Source organism: Petaurus breviceps, unplaced genomic scaffold, assembly GCF_028583685.1.
Source record: "Petaurus breviceps papuanus isolate PSGF00001 unplaced genomic scaffold, PetGlider_PUasm1.0 90804, whole genome shotgun sequence".
Lineage (NCBI taxonomy): Eukaryota > Metazoa > Chordata > Mammalia > Diprotodontia > Petauridae > Petaurus > Petaurus breviceps.
This window is the reverse complement of record NW_027187348.1, coordinates 6,327,426-6,351,825: the sequence shown is the minus strand read 5'-3', so window position 1 is coordinate 6,351,825 and position 24,400 is coordinate 6,327,426. Positions and strand designations below refer to the sequence as shown.

Genomic DNA, 24,400 nt, shown 5'->3' with positions numbered 1-24,400 from the left:
AGAAATGAGAGTGATACAAGAAAATCATGAAAAATGAAACAACACTTATTTTCCACATTCCCCAGTAGTTTTTGTCAAATAGTGAGTTCTTATCCTAGAAATTGGGGTCTTTGAGTTTATCAAATTCTAGGTTACTATGGTCATTTACTATTATGTCTTGTTCACCTAATCTATTCTACTGATCTATAACTTTATTTCTTAGCCAGTGCCAGATGGTTTTGATGGTTGCCACTTTATAATGTAGTTTAAGATTTAGTACTGTTAAGTCCCCCTTTTTTGCATTTTTTTCATTAATTCCCTTGATATTATTGACTTTTTGTTCTTCTTGATGAATTTTGTTCTTATTTTTTCTGTCTCTATAAAATAATTGTTAGGTAATTTGATTGTTATGGCACTGTATAAGTAAATTAGTTTAAGCATAATCATCATTTTTATTATATTGTCTTGGCCCTATCAATGAGCAATCATTATATTTCCAGTTGTTTAGATCTGACTTTATTTGTGTGACGTGAGTTTTGGTAGTGTTCATATAGTTCCTGGGTTTGCCTTGGCAGGTATTTTGTACTGTCAATAATTCTTTTTAAGTTAAATTTTTATTTCTATCTCTTGCTATGGGGGAGGAGTTCTTTCTTTAGTGAATTTTTGCACCACTTTTTTTTCCCATTTGGCCAGTATTGCTTTTCAAGACATTCTTTTCTTCACTGGATTTTGTGCCCCTTTTACCATTTGGCCAATTCTGGTTTTTGAGATGTTATTTTATTCAGTATTTTTGGTACCTCCTTTCTCAAACTGTTGACTTTTTTTTTCACGATTTTCTAGCATCATTCTCATTACTCTTGCCAATTTACTCTACTTCTCTTACTTGATTCTTAAAATCCTTTTTGAGCTCTTCCATGGCCTGAAACCAATTCATATTTCTCTGAGGCTTTGCATGAGGCAGTTTTAACTTTTTTGTCTTTTTCTGAGTATGTGTATTGAGCTTTCCTGTTGCCACAGTAACATTTTATGCTCAGGATCTTTTTCTGCTGTTTACTCTTTTTTCCAGTCTATTTCTTGACTTTTCACTCTGTGAAAAGTCTATTTCTGGAGTGGAGGGGGCATTATGCCAAGTTTCAGGGTTTTTTGTGCATCTGTTTTCAGAGATAATCCTAAGGACCTGAAAGTTTTTATTTCTTCTAAGGTGGTATGCTCTAGAGAGAAGTGTGTTTACTTACTCTCCTCTATTGTGCTCTGGTCTGTGAATGACAATAAGCACTCTTTTCACCCTGAAACTTTCACCAGGGTCCCAGCTCCCCTGTAGTTTCTAGCTTTGTTGTATTAATGCTCCTTGTCACCCTGGGACTGAGATCCAGGACTATGACACAGATTGATGAATGGGTTATGCAGAAGAGTCCTGCCCCTAGTGCCAACAAAGGTACCCATGTAATCTCCTGACTAGTTGTCTTCCCTTCTTACCATCTGTTAACTAAGAGGTCCAGAAACCACACCCCACTCTGATTTAGTTGCCTCAGTACCTGCTTCTGATTTTCTGGGGCACAGCCTGCACTGGACTGGTCTTGACTCTCAACCTTGTGCAACAGACCTTTCCTGCTAGCCTTCTAAGTTGTCTTCAGCTAGAAAATGTTTTCACCCTCTGTAATGGGAATGTAAATTTTAAGATCTTCCCTGCCCCTAGGCTAAAGTGCACCTAGAGCCTGGAGTGGAAGGCTTATTTTTCAGTAGATACTTTTTGATTGGCCAGTGGGTCCAGAAGGTTGTTACATTCTCTGAGCCAGGAGAAGGCTATATAAACCCTGATTTGAGACTTTGTTTTGGGGCTCACTTTGAGAAGTGTTCTGTGATTTGATCAGATGATACTTTGGGAAGCTGTTGTTGAGAGCCCCCCAGCTTTGAAAAACCCAGATGTTGATTTGGTATGGATGTAATGGTTGGACAGTTTGGAAACCTGTCTACCTGATCTGTTTCTCTGTCTTGATAATTCTGTCTGTATACTCTGAAGTGTGGGGTGCTGACCTTTTTCCCCTGAACTAGGTAAATGATACATGTTTGACTGATTACAGTAAGCTTGTTAACCCATTTTGAGTTGCTTTCCTTTAACAAAGCAGATCTAAGAACCTGTGTTGGCAGCCACCCTGGGGAGGCTGGGGTGCTTGCTGCTACACCCTCTCCTTCTGTAGGTTCTGCTGCTCCAGGATCTGTTTTGAGTCATTATTTAAAATTGTTTGGAAGGGTTCTGAGGAGAGTTCAGGTGAGTGCCTACTTTTTCTCTGCCATCTTGGCTCCCCCAAAATACTTTTACAATAAAACAAACAACTAACCTTTCATTTGCATTTCATTCATTTTTTTAAAAATTCCTTTCAATTATTTCATCTCTATTTATGAGACTGGAGAAGTTGTCTTTTTGCCAAAGGGTATAGAATAAAGTGAACAAGTGCAGGATCAGAAAAGTAGCTGCTGTAAAACACTGAGCTTGAAGTAAAAGAAGACTTGAGTTGAAAGCATGGGCCTGCTATTTATTGAATGTATGACATTGGACAAGTCCCTTAGCTTCTATATCTATAAATTGCTTAGATAAATGCATGATATAATTTCAATCAATCAATAAATATTTATTATGTCCCTATCATGTGTCAGGCTTTGGGATAAGGGCTGAGAATACAAATACAAAAGAAAAAAAAAGAAAAATAGTCATCACCTTCTTGGAGTTTTCAATCTAATGAGGGAAGATAACAAGAAGAATAATGATAATTCATAGCTAACATTTATATAGTTCTTTCTGTGTGCTGAGCATTCTGCTAAGTGTTGTGAAATTATGTCATTTGATCTTCACAACAACCAGGCAAGGTAGGTGCTTTTATCTCCATTTTGCAGATGAGTATACGGAGGTAAACAGAGGTGAAGTTATTTGTCCACAGTCATAGGGTCTGAAGCTGAATCTGAACTTAGGTCTTCCTGACTCTACATCAGGTGCTCTATCCACTGTGCAACCTAGGTGTCCCATTGTGTATATTAGAAAACTTCAAGTGTATCTTCATTGAAAAAAAAGACAGACAAAATGGAGGTAGCTTTTATTGCATACACAAACACACCATGGATGTATATTTTATTATGTTACTATATACACATATTACATAGATATTATGTTATTATTATATATGGTGTGAATATACATGATGTTAAATGGAACTTTTGTGCCATTAAAAAAAGGCTTTAGGATTTTTTAGAGTTTTTCATATTTTTGTGAAGTTTTCATTTCACTAAGTGAACTATTTTTCCTGAAGGATTTTTTATCATCTATAGATTTAATCCTACTGTTTGAAGTGTTTTACTTTTAATGTGATTAATAATGTTGATTATTTTCCTTTCCTTGTATCCTCAGTGTTTTTCTAATGTTGAAACATTCTTGTATCCCTTGAAAAAATCTAACTTAATCATGATTGATGCCAATTTGACTAGATTTTTTTATATAACTAGGCCCAAAGGAGTGTGTCTGTCTGTCTGTCGGTGTTTGTATGAGATTCTTTCAGTAAATTCCAACACATGTGTCAAATAGTTTCATTCAATGACTTAAAGCTTTCCATTCCATGAACATAACATACATGTTTAATCCATAGATTTGTTCAGTGAAGGTGTCTAGGAATTGTTCACACTTACTTTACGTATTTGATCGAGTCTGTAATTCAATCTAAGTAATTCCTACTTGGCATTCATATCAGTTATCAGGCCTAAGAATATCATCTTGTCAGTTACATTCATTGAGACTGGAAGATGAGATACCCTTCCTATTCCACACCTGTTCACCCATTCACTGTTCACCTGTGGACTCGTATGGTGCAAATTTTCAGCTCTTCTCTGTCTCTTAAATAACTCTTACTCTATTTCCCAAAGTATCATTTATCCCTCCCATAAAAAATAATTGATTCACTGATATGGAGTCCTTGAATTATATCCATGGAGTATCAATTTAGCTCTTCTTTCTCATCTCTTAATTCTTTACTTTCCTTCCAATCTGTACATATTTAGGTTTTTTTTCTTGATCTTTCTTTTATCCCTCCATTTAGTCTCCTTTTTTATACATTCCCCTATAAACATGAGAGAATTGATTTCATTCCTTAATTATTTTTTCATGATTTTACATAATAACTTCCCTGAAATTTGATTATTTGTTATATCTGCAAGTTAAATATTATTGTGCATGTTGCCTGAATTTAATAAAGTGTTAATAATGTAGATTAAACTTAGAATGGCATATGCTACATGCACCTCCCCCCAAGTGTCCAGCTCTGCTTACCAGTACTCTTCTGTATTGCTTGGTAAATATTGCCTGAGATGAACAGGAGTACAGTAGTAGGTTCAAGGAATGAAGTTATCACCAGACTAGAGGTCTGATGTCTATAAGCCAATAATAATAATAATGATGATGATGATTGATGATGATGATGATGATGATAAGCATTTATATAATGCTTCAAGTTTTGCAAAGTGTTTTACATTCATTAATTAATTTGAACCTCATAATATCCCATGTATTAGCTATAGCTAATTTTGCAGCAATTCATCAAATGCCTTTTTTTGAAGAAAAATATTTTTTCATTGATTATTAGGCTAAATTCTGTAGGTTATATTATTTGGGGCTGCAACTTGACCCCTTTTGCTGTTCAAAATATCCCATTTCATCCTGAAAGGAGAGAGGAGAAATCCAAGGTACATTTTCAAACCCATTTTACTTTTACAGAAGCTCTTAGCATACTATCTTAAGGCTCCAAACTCTCTGATCCATACTGTTTGCATCTTTCATTAACTCCCTTCTAGTTGCTGTTCATTCTCTCTCTCTCTCTCTCTCTCTCTCTCTCTCTCTCTCTCTCTTTCTCTCTTTCTCTCTCTCTTTCTCTCTGTATGTGTGTGGGTTGTGGATGGGTGAATGCAGGCTGAGTCACCATCATGGGAGATGGATAAAACCAAGCAAGATTCCTCAGGTCCAAAACTCTATCCATTCTATCTTCAAACTTCTAGCTACTACCCAGATTTCAATCTGATTACTCTTCATTAGGTGTAACATGTTCTGTAGTGAAACTAGTATAAGTCACAATTAGAATTTTGTAAATCTTACAAAGTAACACAGGACACCTATTTTCTTTTCTCTAAGTCTCTTCTACATGTTTTACATGGTCCAGAAACGTAAACAATGGGTACATATCTGATGGAGTTATGATTCATTGTCTAGAGAAGACTGTGAGTTAAAGAGGAATATAAATTTATCAATAATCAGTTTAATCCAAGTTAACCCTAATAAAATCAATCCATGACAATAAGCATTCATTAATCATCTACTATATATAAGACATTTTGCTGGACTCTAGCAATAGGAAGGCAAAAGTTGAGTGATCTGAAGGGAATTGTTTATCAATAAGCTTCCACTAAAGTTGTCACAAAATGCTTATTGGTTACTATTATTGTTGTCTATTATTTATTATTGATTACTAGTATTATTATTGATTGCTGTTATTCAGTTGTTCAGCCATGCATGATTCTACATGAACCTTTTGACACTGTCCATGGGGTTTTCCTGGCAAAGATACTGGGGTGGCTTTCCATTTCTTTCTCCAGTGTGTCAAATTTTAAAAATTTGGAACTGAAACAAATAGGGGTTAAGAAACTTGCCTAGAGTCAGACAGCTAGTGTCTGAGGCTAGATTTTATCTCAGGTTGTCCTGACTTTAGGTCTGGTGGTCTATCTATTATACCATCTTGCTGCCATTATTGATTACTAGGGCCATGGATTTCAAATTCTGTGCATATGGAAAACAAGTATCAGCAGGCTTTGCCAAATTGGAAAGTTTTCATGATGGACTAAATATGTATCATTTGAGAAACAGCTTAGTTAATTTCAGAAAAAGCTCATTACTGAAAAATTGGGAATTGGCTGTCAAATTTTTTTTTATCCAAAACAACTCTCTTTACTAATCCTTAGTATTTAAACAATTGAAGGCATTGCATTTGTTTCTGGGGAAAGTACCTCTAATACTGAAATGGACCTGTGATATCAAGGATTAGACTATTTTCCCCAATGATATCTGTCCATGTTTGCCTATCCTAGGTTATCCTCATTCACATCCTCCCAAAAATTCACAATAGGCAGTCCACCCAAATTGCTAAAAACCAACATCAGGAAGTTGTAAGCAAGGAAGGTACAAGTCTATATTCTTTGACAATGACAGCATTGGTAATTAGAAATGAATATTTCTCTATTTTTAAAGTTATCTTTTTGGAGTCATTAAATATCAAAAGTCACATAAAAGTAAAAAATACACTCTGGAATGGACATTCTTAATCTGAGGTTCAGGAACATTTTTTTTTATATTTTGTTAACTATTTCAATAGGAACTATTTCCTTTGTAATTTATGAATTTTATTTTCTGTATCTAAATGAATTATCCTGAGAAGATGCCCACATTTTAACCAAACAGCCAAAGGGATGCATTGTATACAAAATATTAGAAACTTCTAATCTAGAATGTTATGCTGAAAATTTCTTTCTAACCTTATTACTCTCCTAGAGAATGGTATCCTCCTTTTAGAACTGCTACTGTAATGCTACTATGAGAAAGCTGAAGACAGGCTAAGTGCAGTCTTAGTGCTGCAAATAGTCCTTTCAAAATGAAAAAAATAAATATTTTCTATTTTTGTATCTAAGAGAAAAATATGTTTGTATACTGGCCTCAATTAGATTTTCAGAATCTTATTATACAGAAATGATTACCCATCCCAAAGTTAAGAAATTGTTCCCCATTTAAAATATAACTTCCCTGCATTGGTAGCATATTGAGTTCTTCCCAACCTCTCCCACTTTAGTTAGGATGTATGTCAGTAATCCAGTTTTTCAAATTTTTCTCTTCTGTTAGCCTGAGAAGTATGGATTTGGAAAGAGAAGAAAAGACATTAAGGTATTTGGATACAGGAGGTAGAATTTACAAAAATGGAAGGTGAAAGGATATTACAAAAAAAACTTTACCTACTCTATGATGTTTGCCTAGGACAGGTATTGGCTTTTTGCTACCCAGTATATATAAATCTCTGACTTTCAAGATTCCTGAATTTATCACAGAATCTTGAAATTAAAGCTAGAAGGATCTTAGAAACTCTCTAGGCCATACCTTCTACACATATTTTACTGATGAGGAAAGTGAGGTACATAGAGGTAAAATCCCAGATCAATCATTGATTTAGTGGCATAGTCTTAGAGATCAGAATTTCTACTATTTCTACTGCCTTATGATATGAAGAAGGTACAGTGATGCAAAGTCAATAACTTTATGTTAAAAAAATTAAGGGAGCATTTTCCCAGTGTATGTTATAGACTATACAAAATTCCCACGATCTTTCAGTCTGAGCAAAGCCATTTTTACCTCCTTGTTTCTTAGTGTGTATACCAGGGGATTCAGCATGGGTGTGATCATTGTTTGGAAAATGGTTATAATCCTATCCATAACATGTTTTGAGCCTGGTCTTAGATAAATTATGAGACCAGGTACAAAGAAACAGAGGACCACAATGCAATGGGAAGCACAGGTCTGGAAGGCTTTGTGTCTGCCCTCTGCTGTGCGGATCTTCAGGATAGCATGAACAATGGACACATAGGAAAGAAAAATCAGGAAGCAGCATCCAGAGGCCACCACACCAATGTTGACAAAAATCACCATCTCATTGACTGAGGTGTCTGCACAGGCCAACTTGAGAATGGGGGGTGCATCACAAACATAATGCTCGATCTGGTTGGGGCCACAGTAGGGCAGGCGGAATGTCAGGGCAGTCTGGGCTGCCGAGTGGATAGCACCACTGAGCCATGTTCCTCCAGCCAGAAGGGCACAGATTTTACCACTCATCATGGTAGCATAACGCAGGGGATAAGTGATGGCCAGGTAGCGGTCATAGGACATGACTGTGTAGAGGAAACACTCAGTGCTTCCCAGACCATGGAGGAAATAGAGCTGAGCCACACAACTGGGAAGTGATATGGCCCCACCATCTGGGGAGAGGAGACCCATAAGTATCTTGGGCACAGTGACAGTGGAGAACCACATGTCAATGAAGGAAAGATTGGCCAGGAAATAGTACATGGGAGTACGAAGGTGGGAGTCCACCTTGATCACCAGCAGGATGAGGAGGTTCCCCACCAAAGTGAGTGAATATATCACTAAGAAGAACCCAAATAGGGGTTTCCCAAATTCGGATGCATGGGGAATCCCTGTGAGGATGAATGTAGTTACGAAGCTTTCATTTTGTCTGTCCATTCAGATAATGGACTCTTTTCCTAAAGAAGGAAACATCATTCAATCAGTTGAGAAGCATTTTAAATACTTACTAACCATTGTACTAGGTATTGGAAATACAAAAGGAAAATAGTTCCTGGACTCAAGAATTTTACACCATCTTGGGAAAAAAACACACCATAGAAACCTAAAATTGTAGCAGGGAATAAGAACTGACATTCTCTACTTGTAATCAACATGATTACCCCTCCTTTTACCTTTTACACATCCTTTTTTATTTATTATCCTATCTTCTTATAAGTCAATGGAGGAATTTTTTTTAATATTCTCTCACCTAAAATTGGAACAACTCTCTCATTACTTAATTAGTTCTAGGCCACTACCCCCAGTTGAATTACTTTATTTGTTAAATATACTAGAGAAGGAGGGCTGGGTAGAAAAGGTCAGAACCATAGAGAGTAAAATAATCTCACTTGTGAGCCAAACAAAAGATCTGGAAGTTTTACCCTTCATCTTGTGTGGCAAAGATGGCACACAAAGAGAACTCTGCAGGCTTTTTCTCATACTTCATTGGGAGATTTTTATGATATGTGGTATTGCTCAAGACCTGAGAAAGAACTGGTAGGGGAAGATTTGGAAGCAAAGGAGAAATACACAGCCAGAAAGGCAATGGAAAAGGAGACATCAGAGACTAGTTAGAAAGGAGAGAAGGGAGAAAGAGGAGGGAAAGACAGAGAGAGCTACTGTTATTCCTCTTTATGAATAGATGACTTTCCCAGAGGACACGTTATATTATGGATTGTAAATTGCTCAGAATGTGCATTACACATAAATTGAACTGTCACCAACTCAATGGTTTTTCTTTTATTTTCCTGATTATTTTAGTAAAATTCTTCCATGATATTGTGAATTCCATACAAAATTAGCAATTGTAAATTTCTGTTATATTTTCCAATACTAGTGTGTCTTGGATGCAAAAGTTACATATGCTTATTATTAATAAAAATCAGAAATTGCAAAGCACAGAATAAAATAGTCAATTTGTTATGTGATACTTAAACGCTGGAGAAATCCATGACAGCAAAGAGATGAATGTCTGCAAATATAAATAAAACATTAAAGGTCAAATAATCTAAACTTTTCCTATAAGGTAAAGGCATTTGAGGTATCAATTAGAACATAGAACAGGGATCTAGGAAATTTTGTATCATGAACCTGAGCTTTCTGACTTCAGTGTCTATGAACCTCTGATATCTCATTAAAAAATGAAGATAATAATATTTGTACTATGTGCTTCACACTATTGTTGTGAGGAAAATGGTCCATACACATAAAAGAACTGAACCAATGTGACAAATATGTGCATTAAGTAAATAAATATTATAATCTTGAGGTCCTGAATACATCAGTTGATGAGATGCTTCAGAAAATAAAAAAAAAAAAAAACAGAAACCATTATCCTGTCTTTGTGCATGACACCTGTATTTGGAATTCTGTGCCCTAAGTCTGATTTGCTATAAGTCAAGATAAACATATTGTAGCTACAAGGTATGTCTGCAACCAGAATCAGCCAGGTGTTGTTGAGTCTGGCTTCCAAAGAGAAGCTAAAAAGATTAGGAATTCATGCATATGTGATGGTTGTGAAGAGTTAGAACAACATCTATAAATTTGTGATGGAAATAGCTTGAACATATACCTAGTCATTATATCTTTACATATGCTCTGGATACCAACTCCTCAAATTAGAAACACAAATCAAAATAATAAAATAACCAATACTTGCTACAGTGGGTATAAATAATTTTCTGAAAGTCATTTTCCTAAGAAATTAGCTTAATTTGAAATATAAATGGCTTCAAAAAAATTTAGATCAGTTCCTGAACATTGAGAGTTGAAATACAGCTGAGAGTCCCCTTAACCCAATTTATTCATTAAACATATAAAGAAACAGAGGTAGAGTGGGGTTAAGTGATCTGCCCAAAGAAATTAGGTGATTATGAATAGAAATACATGAGTTCAACATCAATAATGTATAAATTTATTTTGTGTAAACAATACATTTGTAGTGAAACCTAATTTTTTGCCTCCTCCATGAATGAGGGAGTGAAAGGTGAAAGAGAGAGAATATGGAAATGAAAATAAACTATAATTTTAAAATATTTGGTTTTTTTAAAAATCCTATAAGATAAAAAATAATTGGGGAAATTTTGACAAAATGATTAAAAATATAACATAAAAGAATAAAGACCTGAATATAAGTCTACCTTATGCAATTGCTAGCTATGATTCTGGATGAGTCACTCTCTCTGTGCCTCAATTTCCTTATCTCTAAAGAAAATGATGACACCTGCCTCATCTTTTTTTGGTCAAGATAACAAAATTTAAAGCACTACATACATTCTTTCTTCTAGTATATGTGCATTGCTGAGGCTTGGGCCTGAGCTGGAAAGGACTTAATGATTACTTATTTACCTATTACCAACTCTTTTACTTTTCAGCTGAGGAAACTTTGATGAGAAAGTTAATATTACTTACCCAAGATCATACAACAGGAAGAAGTAAAAGCAACTCTCAAAACCAAATCTTCTGAGAATTGTGACTCCAAGTTCTTTGTTCTTTTGAATACACCACACCCAGAGGATTGGAGAATCCAGATATTCTGATTATACATACAATGCCATTACCACAGTGCCACTGCAGTCTCTCTAGGTGGCAGGAAATTAGAATATTTTAAGTGGATATAAGAAAGTATAGCTAGGTATATTGTTTCATGTCATTGGAAGAGAAATAATCCTGGGTGGGAAGGATCATGGACCTACTACTGCAGAGCAGTTGTCCCATTTTTATTGTCTAATCTCTCTCCTAGTCCTCTTTTAGGAAAAAATAAAACATAACTTTGTCCTCTTCTGGGATTCTTTCCCTTCCTTAAGTTGGTCTTGGAGGAATGTTGTGAGGAAATCTTAGAAGAAAATTAGGCACTTAAATTTTTCAGCAATGCAACAAAGCATAATAATTAAGGTCAGACCAGGGCAACAGATCAGGACAAATGCTGCCAATATTGTAACTGCGCTATAAGCCAAGCCCGGTGAGGAGTTGAGTTGGTACAACCCCAAAATAAATGACAGAAGTTACCAGACCCAGTACTGTATGTGTGGAGTGCAATTCTACATTAAACTTGAATATAAGTGAATGTGGATTATGCCAGTATTTAATTCCAGAAGTCTAGAAAAAAAAAATTTGACAGATGAGGAAAAATGAAGGCAGCTTTGGGTAAAGGAAAAAGGTTTAATAATCTTAATGGAAACAAAACCATAATAAGTATAATTTTCTGGAGTTCTAATTTTAACCCTCAATGAAATCATGCTAGGTTTTAGATAGATGTTTGTCCCTTGGATTTGCAGCAAACAACTACAACTGCAACAACAGACACAGATAAACAAAAGCAAAAAATATATAATGCAGCAAATAAAAAATTATGGAAAGCTAAGCAAAATGGAATTGCACTCAAACATAAGTTTTCTCCAAAGGAAGTAGTTCTCCTGTTTCTCTGACTTTCCCTCTATTTTCTTCACTGGTTGATGCAGGCTTCATCTAGACATTCTTCTCCTTTTTCTCTGTGTTTTATTCTTTCAAAATCTCATTCACTAACATGGCATCAACTCAATGTATACAGACTCCAAATCCACATCATTATTCATTAGCTCTCTCTTTTTAACTTCCCTATTGGGCATATTCCCTGTCTGGGTATCTCACCACCACTGAAAACTCATGAGTAACCTATACTTAATTCCCTTCAAACCGACTACCTCCCAACTTTTCCAAATTTATTCTGCCTCTACAATGTCTCTTCATTCCATCTGCTCTTTTCATTCCTGCTGCAATCAACTTAGTTGGAATCAACCACCCTCATTCATTATCCCTCCTCTACATTTTTAGTAACAAGTTTAAATGACTAGTTTGCCTGCCTTCATCCCACCTACTTACCCCCCAGCAAGTAGCCCAAACACTGCAAATTGTTGATTCAGTAGTACTAATTCACAGCTGTGTTTATGTTATGTCATGCCATGTTCAAGTGTTCTCCATGGTTTCTAATTGTGTACAGACTAAAACTCATATTTTGTAACATTAAATGTAAAGGTCACAAAGAATGATGAACCTTGGAACAGAATGCCGAGCTAAATATCCTTTTTCTCAAGTGTCTTATCTCCTCTACTACATGATAATGTGGGAAAAGCAATAGCATTAGATTCAAAAGATCTCTGTTCAAGTTCTATCTCTATCACATGATCCTAGATAAATCATTTCATCAATCTGCATCTTCATTTTTCCCATTTATAAAAATAGAAATAATCCTCAATGCATATTTTATTGGATGACTGTCCAGAAAGTGGCTTGAAAATTTGAAACTTCCTTATAAATAATGCCAAATAATTAACAATTTAATTTGTGATTTAAATTCCTTGAGGTCAGGAAGTATATCTTATTCATTTTGCATTCTCTAAAGCACTTAGAACAATGACTTGCCCACAGCATTTGCTCAATAAATGTCTGTTGAAGAATAAGGGAGGTAGGAATGGAGAAACAGAGGGTGGAAGGGAGTGAATCAATGAATGACTATATCCATATACTTTTTCCAATGAGGAAAGCTCATGTTTTCCCAGTCCTTTGCTACTGACCTGCTAGATGTAAGCTCTGAGTCAGGAGGTACATTTCAAAACCTAGAAAAAGGTGAAAGGGGGCAATTGCTTCTTTGCAATGAAGATTCCTCCTAAGACCAAACTCCAAAGGAATAATAATGTAAGTAATCCCACGCTCCTCCCACTCCAAAGTATATGAGCCTAAATTGTCTTTTTCCCACAAGAGATATGATTGCCCTGAGCTCCCTAGGTGCTCAGGAGAATCAAAGGCAAAACAACTAAGATATAAATATTTGCACATTTGATCCACATGCTGCAGCAAGCACCCCAGCATCCCCAGAGTGGCTGCCAACACAGGTTCTTAGATCTGCTTTTCTAAAGGAAAGCAATTCAAAATAGGTTAATGATCTTGCTTTAATCAATCAAACATATCATTTACCTAGTTGAGGGGGAAAATTCAGCACTCTGACTGTCAGAGTATACAGAGGTTACAAGCAGAAATTATAAGACAGAGAAACACTTCAAGCAGATAGGCCTCCAATCATCCAACTATTACATCCATACCTAGTCAGTCACCAGAGAGGGAAGCATCAACTTCTGGGTTTTTCAAAGCCAGGGGACTCTCAATGGCTGCCCAGAGTCTTGTCTGGTAAAATTACACAACATTTCTCAAAGTAAGCCCCAAAACAATGCCTCACATAAGGGATTATATAGCCTTCTCCTGGCTCCGAAAATGGGACATCCCTCTTGACCCACTGCCTAATCACAAAGTATGTCCTGAAAAACAAGCCTCCTACCACAGGCTCCAGGTGCACTTAAGGCTATCAAAGGGCCTAGGGGCAGGAAAGATCTTAAAAATTTACATTCCTATAACACCACATTGGATGATTTATACCTATAATTGTTTCCACAGTTTACACATGAAGAATTCAGGAACTCTTTTCTTGATAAAATATTTTTAAAATATTTTCAGCTAAATTATAAACAAAAGTATGGTTCTGATCTCTAAAGATGTTATACTTTAGTTTGATCCTCAGTCTCTTTGGTGACTCCTTATTTTTTTCCCCAGAAGTAATTTTAGTCACAGTTGGAAAAGGTGCCAGTGTGGACCAATAGGAGACAGAGTTCTTCATTTTCACTGTCATTTCATATTTACTGTGCAAATGAAATCTTTCCAGTCTCATCTTTTGAGGCTAGGAAAGTGTTAAGAATGTAACTTCCTTGGACAAGGGATGACCATAAAGCATACAGACCTGAATTCTTTCATCAATGTGGCAGGCATCTTGCTGCCACTACTCACTAAACTCAGATCACAACACAATAGAATTTAAAGTCACAAAATTAAACAGTAGAGAAAGACAGCAAATATTATCTAGTCTAGTCAGGATTTGAACTGGATTCCTAGTGGCAAAATCTCTGAAAGCTGATCACTAGTCTTTTCTCTAAGTTCTGAAGGGAGGAAAAGCCCCTTCTTCTTGAGGAAGTCCATTCCATTATTGTCAGCTAATCATTTATAAGTTTGTTTTTTCTCCTTATTATGAGTCTAAATTTATGGCTGTACCTTTTCCAGGCATTTCTACCAGTTCTGCCTTTTGGGACTAAGCCCAACAAGTCTAGTTCACCTTTCTAAAATTTCACCTTTCTTATTCTTAAAGTTCATCCCCACCACTATTTTCCCTTGAACATTTTGAAAAGTACAACTAGAGAGAGCTTTACTCCCCCACCCCTATTGGCTATACATTCTTTTATAAAATAGTATTTTCCTCAATTATATGTTAAGACAATTTTTAGCATTCATTTTTACACTATTTTGAGTTCTAAATTTTTCTCCCTCCTCCCTTCCCCTTCCCTCTTCCTAGAATGTTAGGTAATTTGTTATAGGTTATATATGTGCTATCATATAAAACATTTCCATTTTAGTTAGAGTTGTAAAAGAAGAAATAGATCAAAAATGGGAGAAACCATGAAAAAGAATAAAGAAGGAAAAGTGTGCTTTGATCTGCATTCAGAGTCCATCTTTATCTGGATGTGGAGAGCATTTTTCTTTGTGAATCTTTTGTATTTGTCTTAGATTATTGTGTTGCTGAGAAGTTCTGAGTCATTCATAGTTGATCATCACACAATGTTGCTCATAATGTCTACAATGTTTTCCTGAGACTGTTCATTCCACTTTGCATCAGTTCATACAGGTCTTTCCAGGTTTTTCTGAAATGTATCTATTCACAATTTATTATTGCACCATAATATTCCATTATGTTCATATGCCACAACTTGTTCAGTCATTCCTCATTTGATGGGCATAACCTCAGTTTTCAATATATTGCCACCACAGAAAGGTCTGGTATAATTTTTTTTTCACATGCAGGTCTTTTTCACTTTTCTATGATGCAGACATAGTAGTGGTACTGCTAAATCAAAGGGTATGCAAGTTTGATTACCCTGTGGGCATAATTCCAAATTACTCTCCAGAGTGGTTGAATCAATTTGCAACATCACCAATTGTGTCCCAATTTTCCTACATCCTCTCCAACATTTATCATTTCCCTTTTCTATCGTATGAGCCAATTTTATAGGTGTGAGGTGGTATCTCAGGGTTGTTTTAATTTGTATTTCTCTAATCAATAGTGATTTAAAGCATTTCTTTATATGACTACAGGTAGATTTAATTTCTTCATCTGAAAACTGCCTGTTCAATCCTTTGATCATTTATTAATTGGGGAATGATTGATGTTCTTGTACATTTGACTCAATTCACTATGTATTTGAGAAATAAAGCTTTTTCAGAGATACTGTACAGATTGTTTCCCAGCTTTCTGCTTTGTTTCTAACCTTGGTTGCATTGAATTTGTGCAAGAATTTTTTAGTTTAATATGAACAAAATTATCTATTTTACATTTCAAATATTCTCAATGACTTCTTTGGTCACAAATTCTTCCCTTTTCCATAGATCTGACAAACAAATTATTCCTTGCTTTCCTAATTTGTTTATAGTATCACTCCTTATATCTAAATTATGTACCTATCTTAACATATGGTGGAGGATGTTGGTCTATACATTGTTTATGCATATTTTTTTTCACTTTTGCCAGCTGTTTTTTTCTGAAATAGTAAGTTCTTATCTGAGAAGCTGGGGTCTGTCAATTTATCAAATTCTAAGTTACTATGATCATTTACTACTGTGTCTTCTGTACCAAACCTATTCCATTGACCCTCTATTTCATAGCTAATACCAAAGAGTTTCAATGAATGATACTTTATAATATACTTTTGGATCTGGTACATCTAGGCCCTCCTTTTTTGCATTAATTCCCTTGATTTTTCTTACTTTTCGTTCTTCTAGATGAATTTCACTGAATTTTTTTTCCAGCTTTATAAAATAATTTTTGGTAGTTTGTTTGATATGGCACTGAAGAAGTAAAATAGTTTTAGGCATAAGCATCAATTCTATTATGTTATATCCACCTACTCATGAATAATTGCTATTTTTTCCATTTCTTTAAATCTAATTTTATTTATATGAAGCATGTTTTGTAATTGTGTTCATTTAGTTCCTGAGTTTCTCTTGGCAAGTAGCCTCCAAACTCTTTTATATTGTCTACAGTTATTATAAATAGAAATTCTCTATCTCTTGCTATAGGAAAGGAGTCTGTCTTTGGTGAATTTTTGTCCCTATTTTTTCATTATTTGGTCAATTCTGCTTTTTGAGGCATTCTTCTCTTCTTTGGATTTTTGTGCATCTTTTACCATTTGATCAATTCCATATTTAATATGCTGTTTTGTTAAATATTTTTAGTACCTCCTTTCTCAAACTGTTGACTTTTTTCATTACTTTCTGGTATCACTCTCATTTCTCTTGCCAATTTTCTCTACCTCTCTTACTTGATTTTTAAAATCCTTTTTGAGCTCTTCCATGACCTAAAATCAATTCATGTTTTTCTTTGAGGTTTTAGATGTTGAAGTTTTGACTTCATTGTCTTTTGAGTTTATTTTTGATCTTCCCTGCCACCATAGTAACATTCTATGCTAAGGATCTTGTTCTTCTATTTGCTCTTTTTTTAACCAACCTATTTCTTGACATTTAAGTCTGTGATAAAGTAGAGTTCTGCTTCTGGAGTAAAGGGGGGATTGTCCCAAGTTTCAGGTTTTTTTGTGCAAATTTTCAGAGGCAATTCTAAGGTCCTGTAAGTTATTGGTATTTCCAAGGTGGTATGATCTAGAGATATATGTTTTTACTACTGTCCTGTATTGTGCTCTGGTCTGTGAATGACTACAAGCACTCTTTTCCACCCTGAAACTTTCAGCAAGGTCCCAGTTTCCCTGCAGCTCTGAACTCTATTGTTTTAGTTCTCCTTATTGCTCTGGGAATGAGATTGAGGACTGTGACACATGTACAGGCAATGCAACAGAGTCCTGCCCCTGGTGCCAGCAAAAGGACCCCTGTAATTTCCTTCTAACCTGTTGTCTGGTCCCCCTTTACCAACTGTGGACTGCGAGGTCCAGAAATCTCCTCTGTCCCCAATGATTTAGTTGCCTTCAATGCCATTTCCTGGGGGACAGCTTGAGCTCTACTCTCAATGTGATGCCACAGAAGTTTCTTGTTGGCCTTTTAAGTTTTATTGGGTTGGAATTTTTTTTCACTGTGTCCTTTTGTGAATTCTGCCACTCCAGAATTTGTTTTGAGTTATTGGGGTTTTTTTTGCTTTTTTTTTTTTTGGAGGGGAGAGGGCATGGCAATTGGGTTTAAGTGACTTGCCCAAGGTCACACAGCTAGTTTTTGTGTTGTGTCTGAGGCCAGATTTGAACTCAGGTCCTCCTGACTCCAGGCCCAGGGCTCTATTCACTGCACCACCTATCCACCCCATCTGAGTTATTATTTAAAGTTGTTTGGAGGGGTTCTGGAGAAAGTGCCTAACTTTTCTCTGCCATCATGGCTACCCAAAAATACTTTTACAATAAAACAAATAGCTAACAAATGGTCATCCATTTCATTTTCATGTTACTTTTCCTTTTTTTTTAAGCAATCAGGGTTAAGTAACTTGCTCAAGGTTACACGGCCAGGTGTTTCTGGGTAGGTGCTAAGTGTCTGATCTTGGGATTCGATCCCCAGGTCATTCCGACACTGCAGCCGGTGCTCTTACTCGCTGTGCTACCTGGCCGCCCCTCACTTTTACTTTTAAACCCATTTCCTAACAGTGATTTAATTTGCATCTCCATTTATAGGACTAGAGAAGTTATTTTCAAAGGAATATTTTAAGCTCAGTAATTGTGTTCTTAAAATAAGAGAAAACTTCATTGAAGTCTGTTATTTATTAGTTGTGTGATATTGGATAAATCTCTTAACTTCTATATCTACAAATTGATCAGATAAATCCATGATATCATTTCAATCAAACAATCAACATTTATTAAATGCCTACCATAAGTCAGGCATAAATTTAAGGGCTGGGAATACAAATACAAAAGAAAAATAGTCCCCAGCTACTTGAAGCTTCAATCTAATGAAAGAAGAAGATGATGATAATGATGGTGATGATGATGATGATGATTATGATGATGATGATTTGAAATTAGGTCTTCCTGACTCCCGATCAGGTGCTCTATCCACTATGCCACCTAGGTGTCCCCTTATATGTCTTTGAGTTTCAAGTACCAGATTAGTAGATTTGAAAATTATTAGAGATAATTTTTATAAAATTATAAAATTTATAATTTAATATATTTTATAAAATTATCAGAGATAATATCAGCAGAGATATAATAATTGAGTTTATGGTGGCTGATAAAATCACCAAATGAAATAATTCATGGACAGATCATCACACTCTGTGGTTAAAGACCAAATCCAGCCTACCATCTGTTTTTTCTCCAGTCCAAGAGGTAAGGATGGTTTTACAATTAAAAAAAAAAAGCTTGAGACATAGGGTTCATACAAGAACCATATGGCAGGCTGGATTTGGTTCTCGAGTGATGGTATGCTGCCCCTGGTTTAGAGTGAAAAGAAAAGAGGGCCCAATGCAGAGCCCTGAGGAACATCCACATTTGGCAGACATAACCTGGAACAAAATCATTCAAGACTAAGAAGAGCTCATATAGGAGAACCAAGTGAGTGTGGTGTCCGAAAGTCTTTAGAGATAAGATTATCAAGGAGAAGAAGGTAATCAACATTTCCAAAGGTTTCAAGGAAGTCAAGAAAGATGACACTTGAGAAAAAAACATCAGATTTGGCAATTAAGTGATCATTACAAACTTTGTAGAGAGCAGATTTGGTTGAATGAAGAGGTTGAAAGTTAGACTGTAGAGTTAAGAAGAATGAGAGGAGAGGACATGAAAGCACCTACTGTAGGGAGCTTTCTCAAGGAATTTAGCCCCAAAGGGGAGAAATTGTATGTGGTGATAATTAGTAGGGATGAATGGATCAAGTAATAATCTTTTAAGCATGGGAGAGACATGAGATATATTTTTATGCACTAAGAAAATAAACAGGGAGACACTGAAGATAATTGAGAGAGGAGGCAATCCGCTGGAGAAGACAAGATCTAATGCATTCACTTGTGTATGTAGAGATGTTTGCTTTGCCAAGAAATGTTACCTCAGCATGTGAAAGAGGTGAAAAAGAGGATATAGTGGCAAAAAGAATCTGGATGATATAAGGTAAAGAATAGAAAAAATTTGAGGGGGCATTCAAGGGGAATGGTATTAAGTATTAAAAAAAAAGTGAGGGATGGTAGATGATCTATAAGGAGGAAATTTGTTAGTCCTTTAAGGAAAATTTTAGAAAAAAATTTCCATGTCAATAAAATCATGATATCAGGGCCATTATTGAATAGTTTAATACATTTATACTTAAAAGTTTATTTTTAGAATTGTCTTTTCTTCTACTTAATCATTTTGTGTTGAATTTATTCTCCTCATCTTTTAAGCTAGTTCTTGCTGACAATAATATTTTTCATTGCACTACTGTAATGCTAATCTATCCACACAGTCTCTCTTTCAACCCCAATTCTCCTGGTTATCCTACCCCAAGTTCCTGAATTTACTTAAATTAAAATTTTTTTCTTGATTTTGTTTGTTTTTGTGTCTCTTCCTTTTTTAACCCTTAATTTTTCTCTGCCCATGTAAGGATGTGATTAACTCTTTTCTCTTCCCTAACTTCCCTTTCAATTATTTATTTTAAATAATACTTTTGCTGTGGCCTTTTACAAAACATTTTTCTCTGTTTTGTCCTAATTTTCTCTTTTATTTTTTAATGAATTTTATTTTATATCATTTTTGTACCTTCTATTTTTCTCTGTCCCTAAAGTAGAAGTTCTTAACTATTGCATTTAAAAATCTCTCCTCTATTCTATTTCCATGTTTGTGCATTTGTAGTTCTTTCCCCATCCTCAATATTTCCTGTTATGCTTCAATCATAAAAATATTAATTCAAGAAGTAATGTTCAATAGAAACAGGAATTTGAATCTGGAAGTAACTCTCTGTCACAAGTTAAGAAACACAATCTCACCTCTTTTCAATTTTTATCATGATTACACTTCTTTCTGAAGACCAGCATAACACATGCTCTGGCACTAATTCTGAATGTCTCCTGACATTGCCAGATTGCATCCAAAGAATAGAGCATCTACTTTCTTGAGGTTCTAGGGATAACCTAAGTGGTTAGAAATGATTTCTTGTACTTTGCTCATGAGGTTCTATAGACTATGTTCTCCATGTTAATTAGCCACACAGAAGGGATATTTGTTTATTTATTTATTTGCTTTTTGGAGGGCAATTGGGATTAAGTAATTTGCCCATGGTTACATGGCTAGGTGTTTGTGTGTGTGTGTGTGTGTGTGTGTGTGTGTGTCTGTATGTGTGTGTGTGGGTGGGTAGGTGTTAAGTGTCTGAGGCCAGAACTGAACTCGGGTCCTCCTGACTCCAGGGCTGGCACTTTACTCACTGTGCCACCTATCTGCCCCCCATATTTGTTTGTTTTTGTGATATTTGTTTTCTAAGAATATTTAAGTCCAAAAGCCTTGGGCACGTGTAGCAGCAAGCACCCCAGCATATCCAGGGTGGCTGCCAACACAGGCTCCTAGATCTGCTTTTCTAAAGGAAAGCAACTCAAAATGGGTTAACAATCTTTCTTTAATCAAACATATGTCACTTACCTAGTTCAGGGGAAAAAGGTCAGCACCCCAAACTTCAAAAAATACAAAAAAGTTACAAGCATACAGAGAAACAGATCAGCAGACAGGCTTCTAGCTTTCTGACCATTACATCCATACCTAGTCAGTTACCAGAGAGTGAAGCACCAACATTTGGGTTTTCAAAGCTTGGGGGCTCAACAGCTGCCCAGAGTCTCGTCTGGTCAAATCACACAACTCTTCTCAAAGTGAGCCCCAAAACAAAATCTCATATCACAGTATATATAGCCTTCTCCAGGCACAGAGAATGTCACAACCCTCTTGACCCACTGTCCAATCACAAAGCATCAAAGCATGGGAATTTCTGGAAAACAACCCTCCACAGGCTCCATGTGACTACATTCAGCCTATTAGTGGGCAGAGTATATTTTCAAATCAAGGAAGGTTCTCAGAGTCACTTAAGCCTATCAAAGGGCCTAGGGACAGCGAAGATCTTAAATTCCCTTTCCCATAACAGCATGCTCTCCCACAATGATTCAAAAAGTCTCTGGGTACAGTGGGCTAGAGAGCACATGTGATTAAGGGCCAAACTCAGAGTTGTTTGTTTTTGTATAGAAGTCATGTTTCCCTCTTGGAGTCCACATGAGGTTGCCCTGATAAATTCAATGACACTTTCCTGGGTTCTGAGGGTTGTAATTCCCACAGAATCTTGAAACTGTGCTTCTCTCCTTGTCCACAAAAGCTACACTTTCTGAAGCTTCCTTTTCTCAGTATGTCTAGTTTGTTCTCAGGAAGCTTCTATTTGGATATGATTTTTGTTACCAGTCTGGTCTCTCTAATGATAAAGTCAAAGGTGAGGAGGAGGGAAGGAATGTTTTCTATCCCCTGGTTATAGACACGAGGGTCTTACTTCTTAATGTACTACCAAAGCTCAACTTATTTACCGCTCAAAACATTTTTCTAATAAACCCAAAGGAGTGTGATTGTGTTGTGTCTGTCTGTCTTGTGTAGGAGATTCTTTCAATGGATTCTAATATATGTGTCAACTAATTTCATCCAATGACTTGAAGCATGCCACTCTATGAACCCAACATACATGTTTAGTTGATAGATTTGTTCAATGAAGGTATCTAGGAATTGTTAACACTTACTTTACATATTTTATTGAGTCTGTAGTTCAATATGAAAAGCATTCTTACCTGGTATTCATGTGAATTATCATCTTCTTAGTTACATTAATGGAGGCTGGAAGGTGAGTTAGCTTTCTTACACCAGATCTGTTTACTTGTGCACTGTTCACCTGTAGATTTTTATGGTGCAATTTTCTAGCTCCTCTCTGTCTCTTAAATAACCCTTACTCTTTTGACCAAAGTATCACTTATCCCTCCTACAAAAATAATTGATTCACTTATAATTGCTTCACAGTCCTAGAATTTAATCCAAGAAGTATTACTTTAGCTTTTCTTCTTTCCCTTTTCCTAATCCTTTAAATTCCCTCCAATCTTTACACACTTAGGTTTTGTTTTTTTTTTTAACCCCTCAATGATCTTTCATTGTTCTTTGTTTTACCCCTCCATTCAATCTCATTTTTTTAACATTACCCTCTAAACATAAGAGAATTGATTTCATTTCTAAATTATTTATTCATGATTTTACATAACTTCCCTGAAATTCTACTATTTGTTATATCTGCAAGTTAAATACTGTTGTGCATATTGTCTGAACTTAAGAAAGTGTTCATAACATAGATTAAACTTAGAAGTGCATATATATCAAAATCACACACAAGCTCTGTTTAGCAGTACACCTCTATATTGCTCTGTAAATATTGCCTGAGATTAACAAGAATACAGTAGAAAAGTCAGGGAATGAAGTCATCACCAGACTAGAGGTCTGGTGTCTGTCTATAGGACAATAATAACAATAACAATGAACATTTATATGGTGATTCAAAGTTTGCAAAGTGCTTTACATTCCTTAGTAAATTTAAACCTCACAATATTACATGTTGTATTTGTAGCTAAATTTGTGGGGATTCATAGAATGCCTCTTTTTGAAGGGCAATCTTTTTTTCATTGATTATTAGGCTCCGTTTTGTCAGATATATTATTTTAGGTCGCAACTCGGCCCCTTTCACTGTTCAAAATATCCTATTTCATCCTTTGCTCTGATTTCTCATGACTGTGGTATAATCCTGGCTTCTTTGAATACGCATTCCCCCATACTGGAAAATATTTCTTCTGACCTCTTACACCTTTGCTTTTTTGTCATTAAAATTGTGATGTTGACCTTCTTCATGTCTTATATTTTCAAGCATGAGGATTTCTTCTGGTGTTGATCTCTGCTTTCAATTAAATACTGCTTAGTTGTATTTATTCAGAACTCTGGACAGGTTGCTAATTATTTCCGTGTGTGTTATAGGGCTTTTATTGTTGTTTTTAAACATATTTCTGAGAAAACCCATGAATCTTAAGTTATACATGCATATTCCATCTTGAAGGTTGCTTTGTTTATGTATACAATTTATGTATTCTTTTACCTTTGTTGCCTTTTGATTTTCTTCTTTCAAATTTTTCCTCACACACACACACACATATATATATATATATATTTACTTTAAATATGTCTATTTTTCTTATAAAGACTTCACTTCTTTAGGGGAATGTCTGTCATATACACAAAGTTTTATGTTCTATTGTCTATTTCATTTTTCCTTTGACAACTTATTTCCTGCTTCATATTAGTTTTAATATCTTTGTTCAACAATTTATTTTACTTTTGAACGATCATGTTGTGTCTTTCTGTTTTTATATGATTTCTGAGGAGGCTATGAATTTTTTTTGTTCTAGGAATTCTGTTTCATGTCCCTTTGTAGCATATTATTCCATAGTTATCTGAGCTCTGTTTTTTTAACTTGTGCTTCAGTCTTTGTGAACTTCTCAACTGAATTACCTGCTTGTGATAAGTTTTGTACTAGGTTTTTTATTTTGACTTTCTCTCTTGGCCTTTCAGTCTTTAAATCTTTCTCTTATAATACTGGTAACTTGGTTTTTCTTGCCATTACTATCTTTGAACTTCCCCTTTAACTACTAAATAGACATTCATACTACTACCATCTACTACCATACATCAGGCATTGTCAGGGTTTGACTTAGGCTCCTGAGTAGAATAAATGCTGAGAGAAGAGAAGAGAGATCCAAGGTACATTTTCAAATCCATTTCCCTTGGACAGAAGCTCTTTCCATTCTGTCTTAAGGATCTATACTCTAATCTATACTATGCATTTTTCACTCACTCCTTGTAATTGTTGTTCATTCTCTCTCTCTCTCTCTCTCTCTCTCTCTCTCTCTCTCTCTCTCTCTCTCTCTCT

The 24,400-nt window shown here is 35.6% G+C and overlaps 1 protein-coding gene across 1 annotated transcript; it reads right to left on the bottom strand.

Moving 5' to 3' along the window:
• Positions 1-7,357: 7,357 nt before the first annotated feature.
• On the bottom strand, positions 7,358-8,348 carry LOC138147690 (olfactory receptor 10G9-like). The gene has a single exon (XM_069070265.1). The coding sequence runs from the start codon at positions 8,288-8,290 to the stop codon at positions 7,358-7,360; it is 933 nt and encodes a 310-aa protein (XP_068926366.1). The 5' UTR covers positions 8,291-8,348.
• Positions 8,349-24,400: the final 16,052 nt, after the last annotated feature.

Bases quoted from the DNA above. Each gene is read 5' to 3' on its own strand.
- LOC138147690 (XM_069070265.1), bottom strand. From the start codon at position 8,290: ATGGACAGACAAAATGAAAGCTTCGTAACTACATTCATCCTCACAGGG.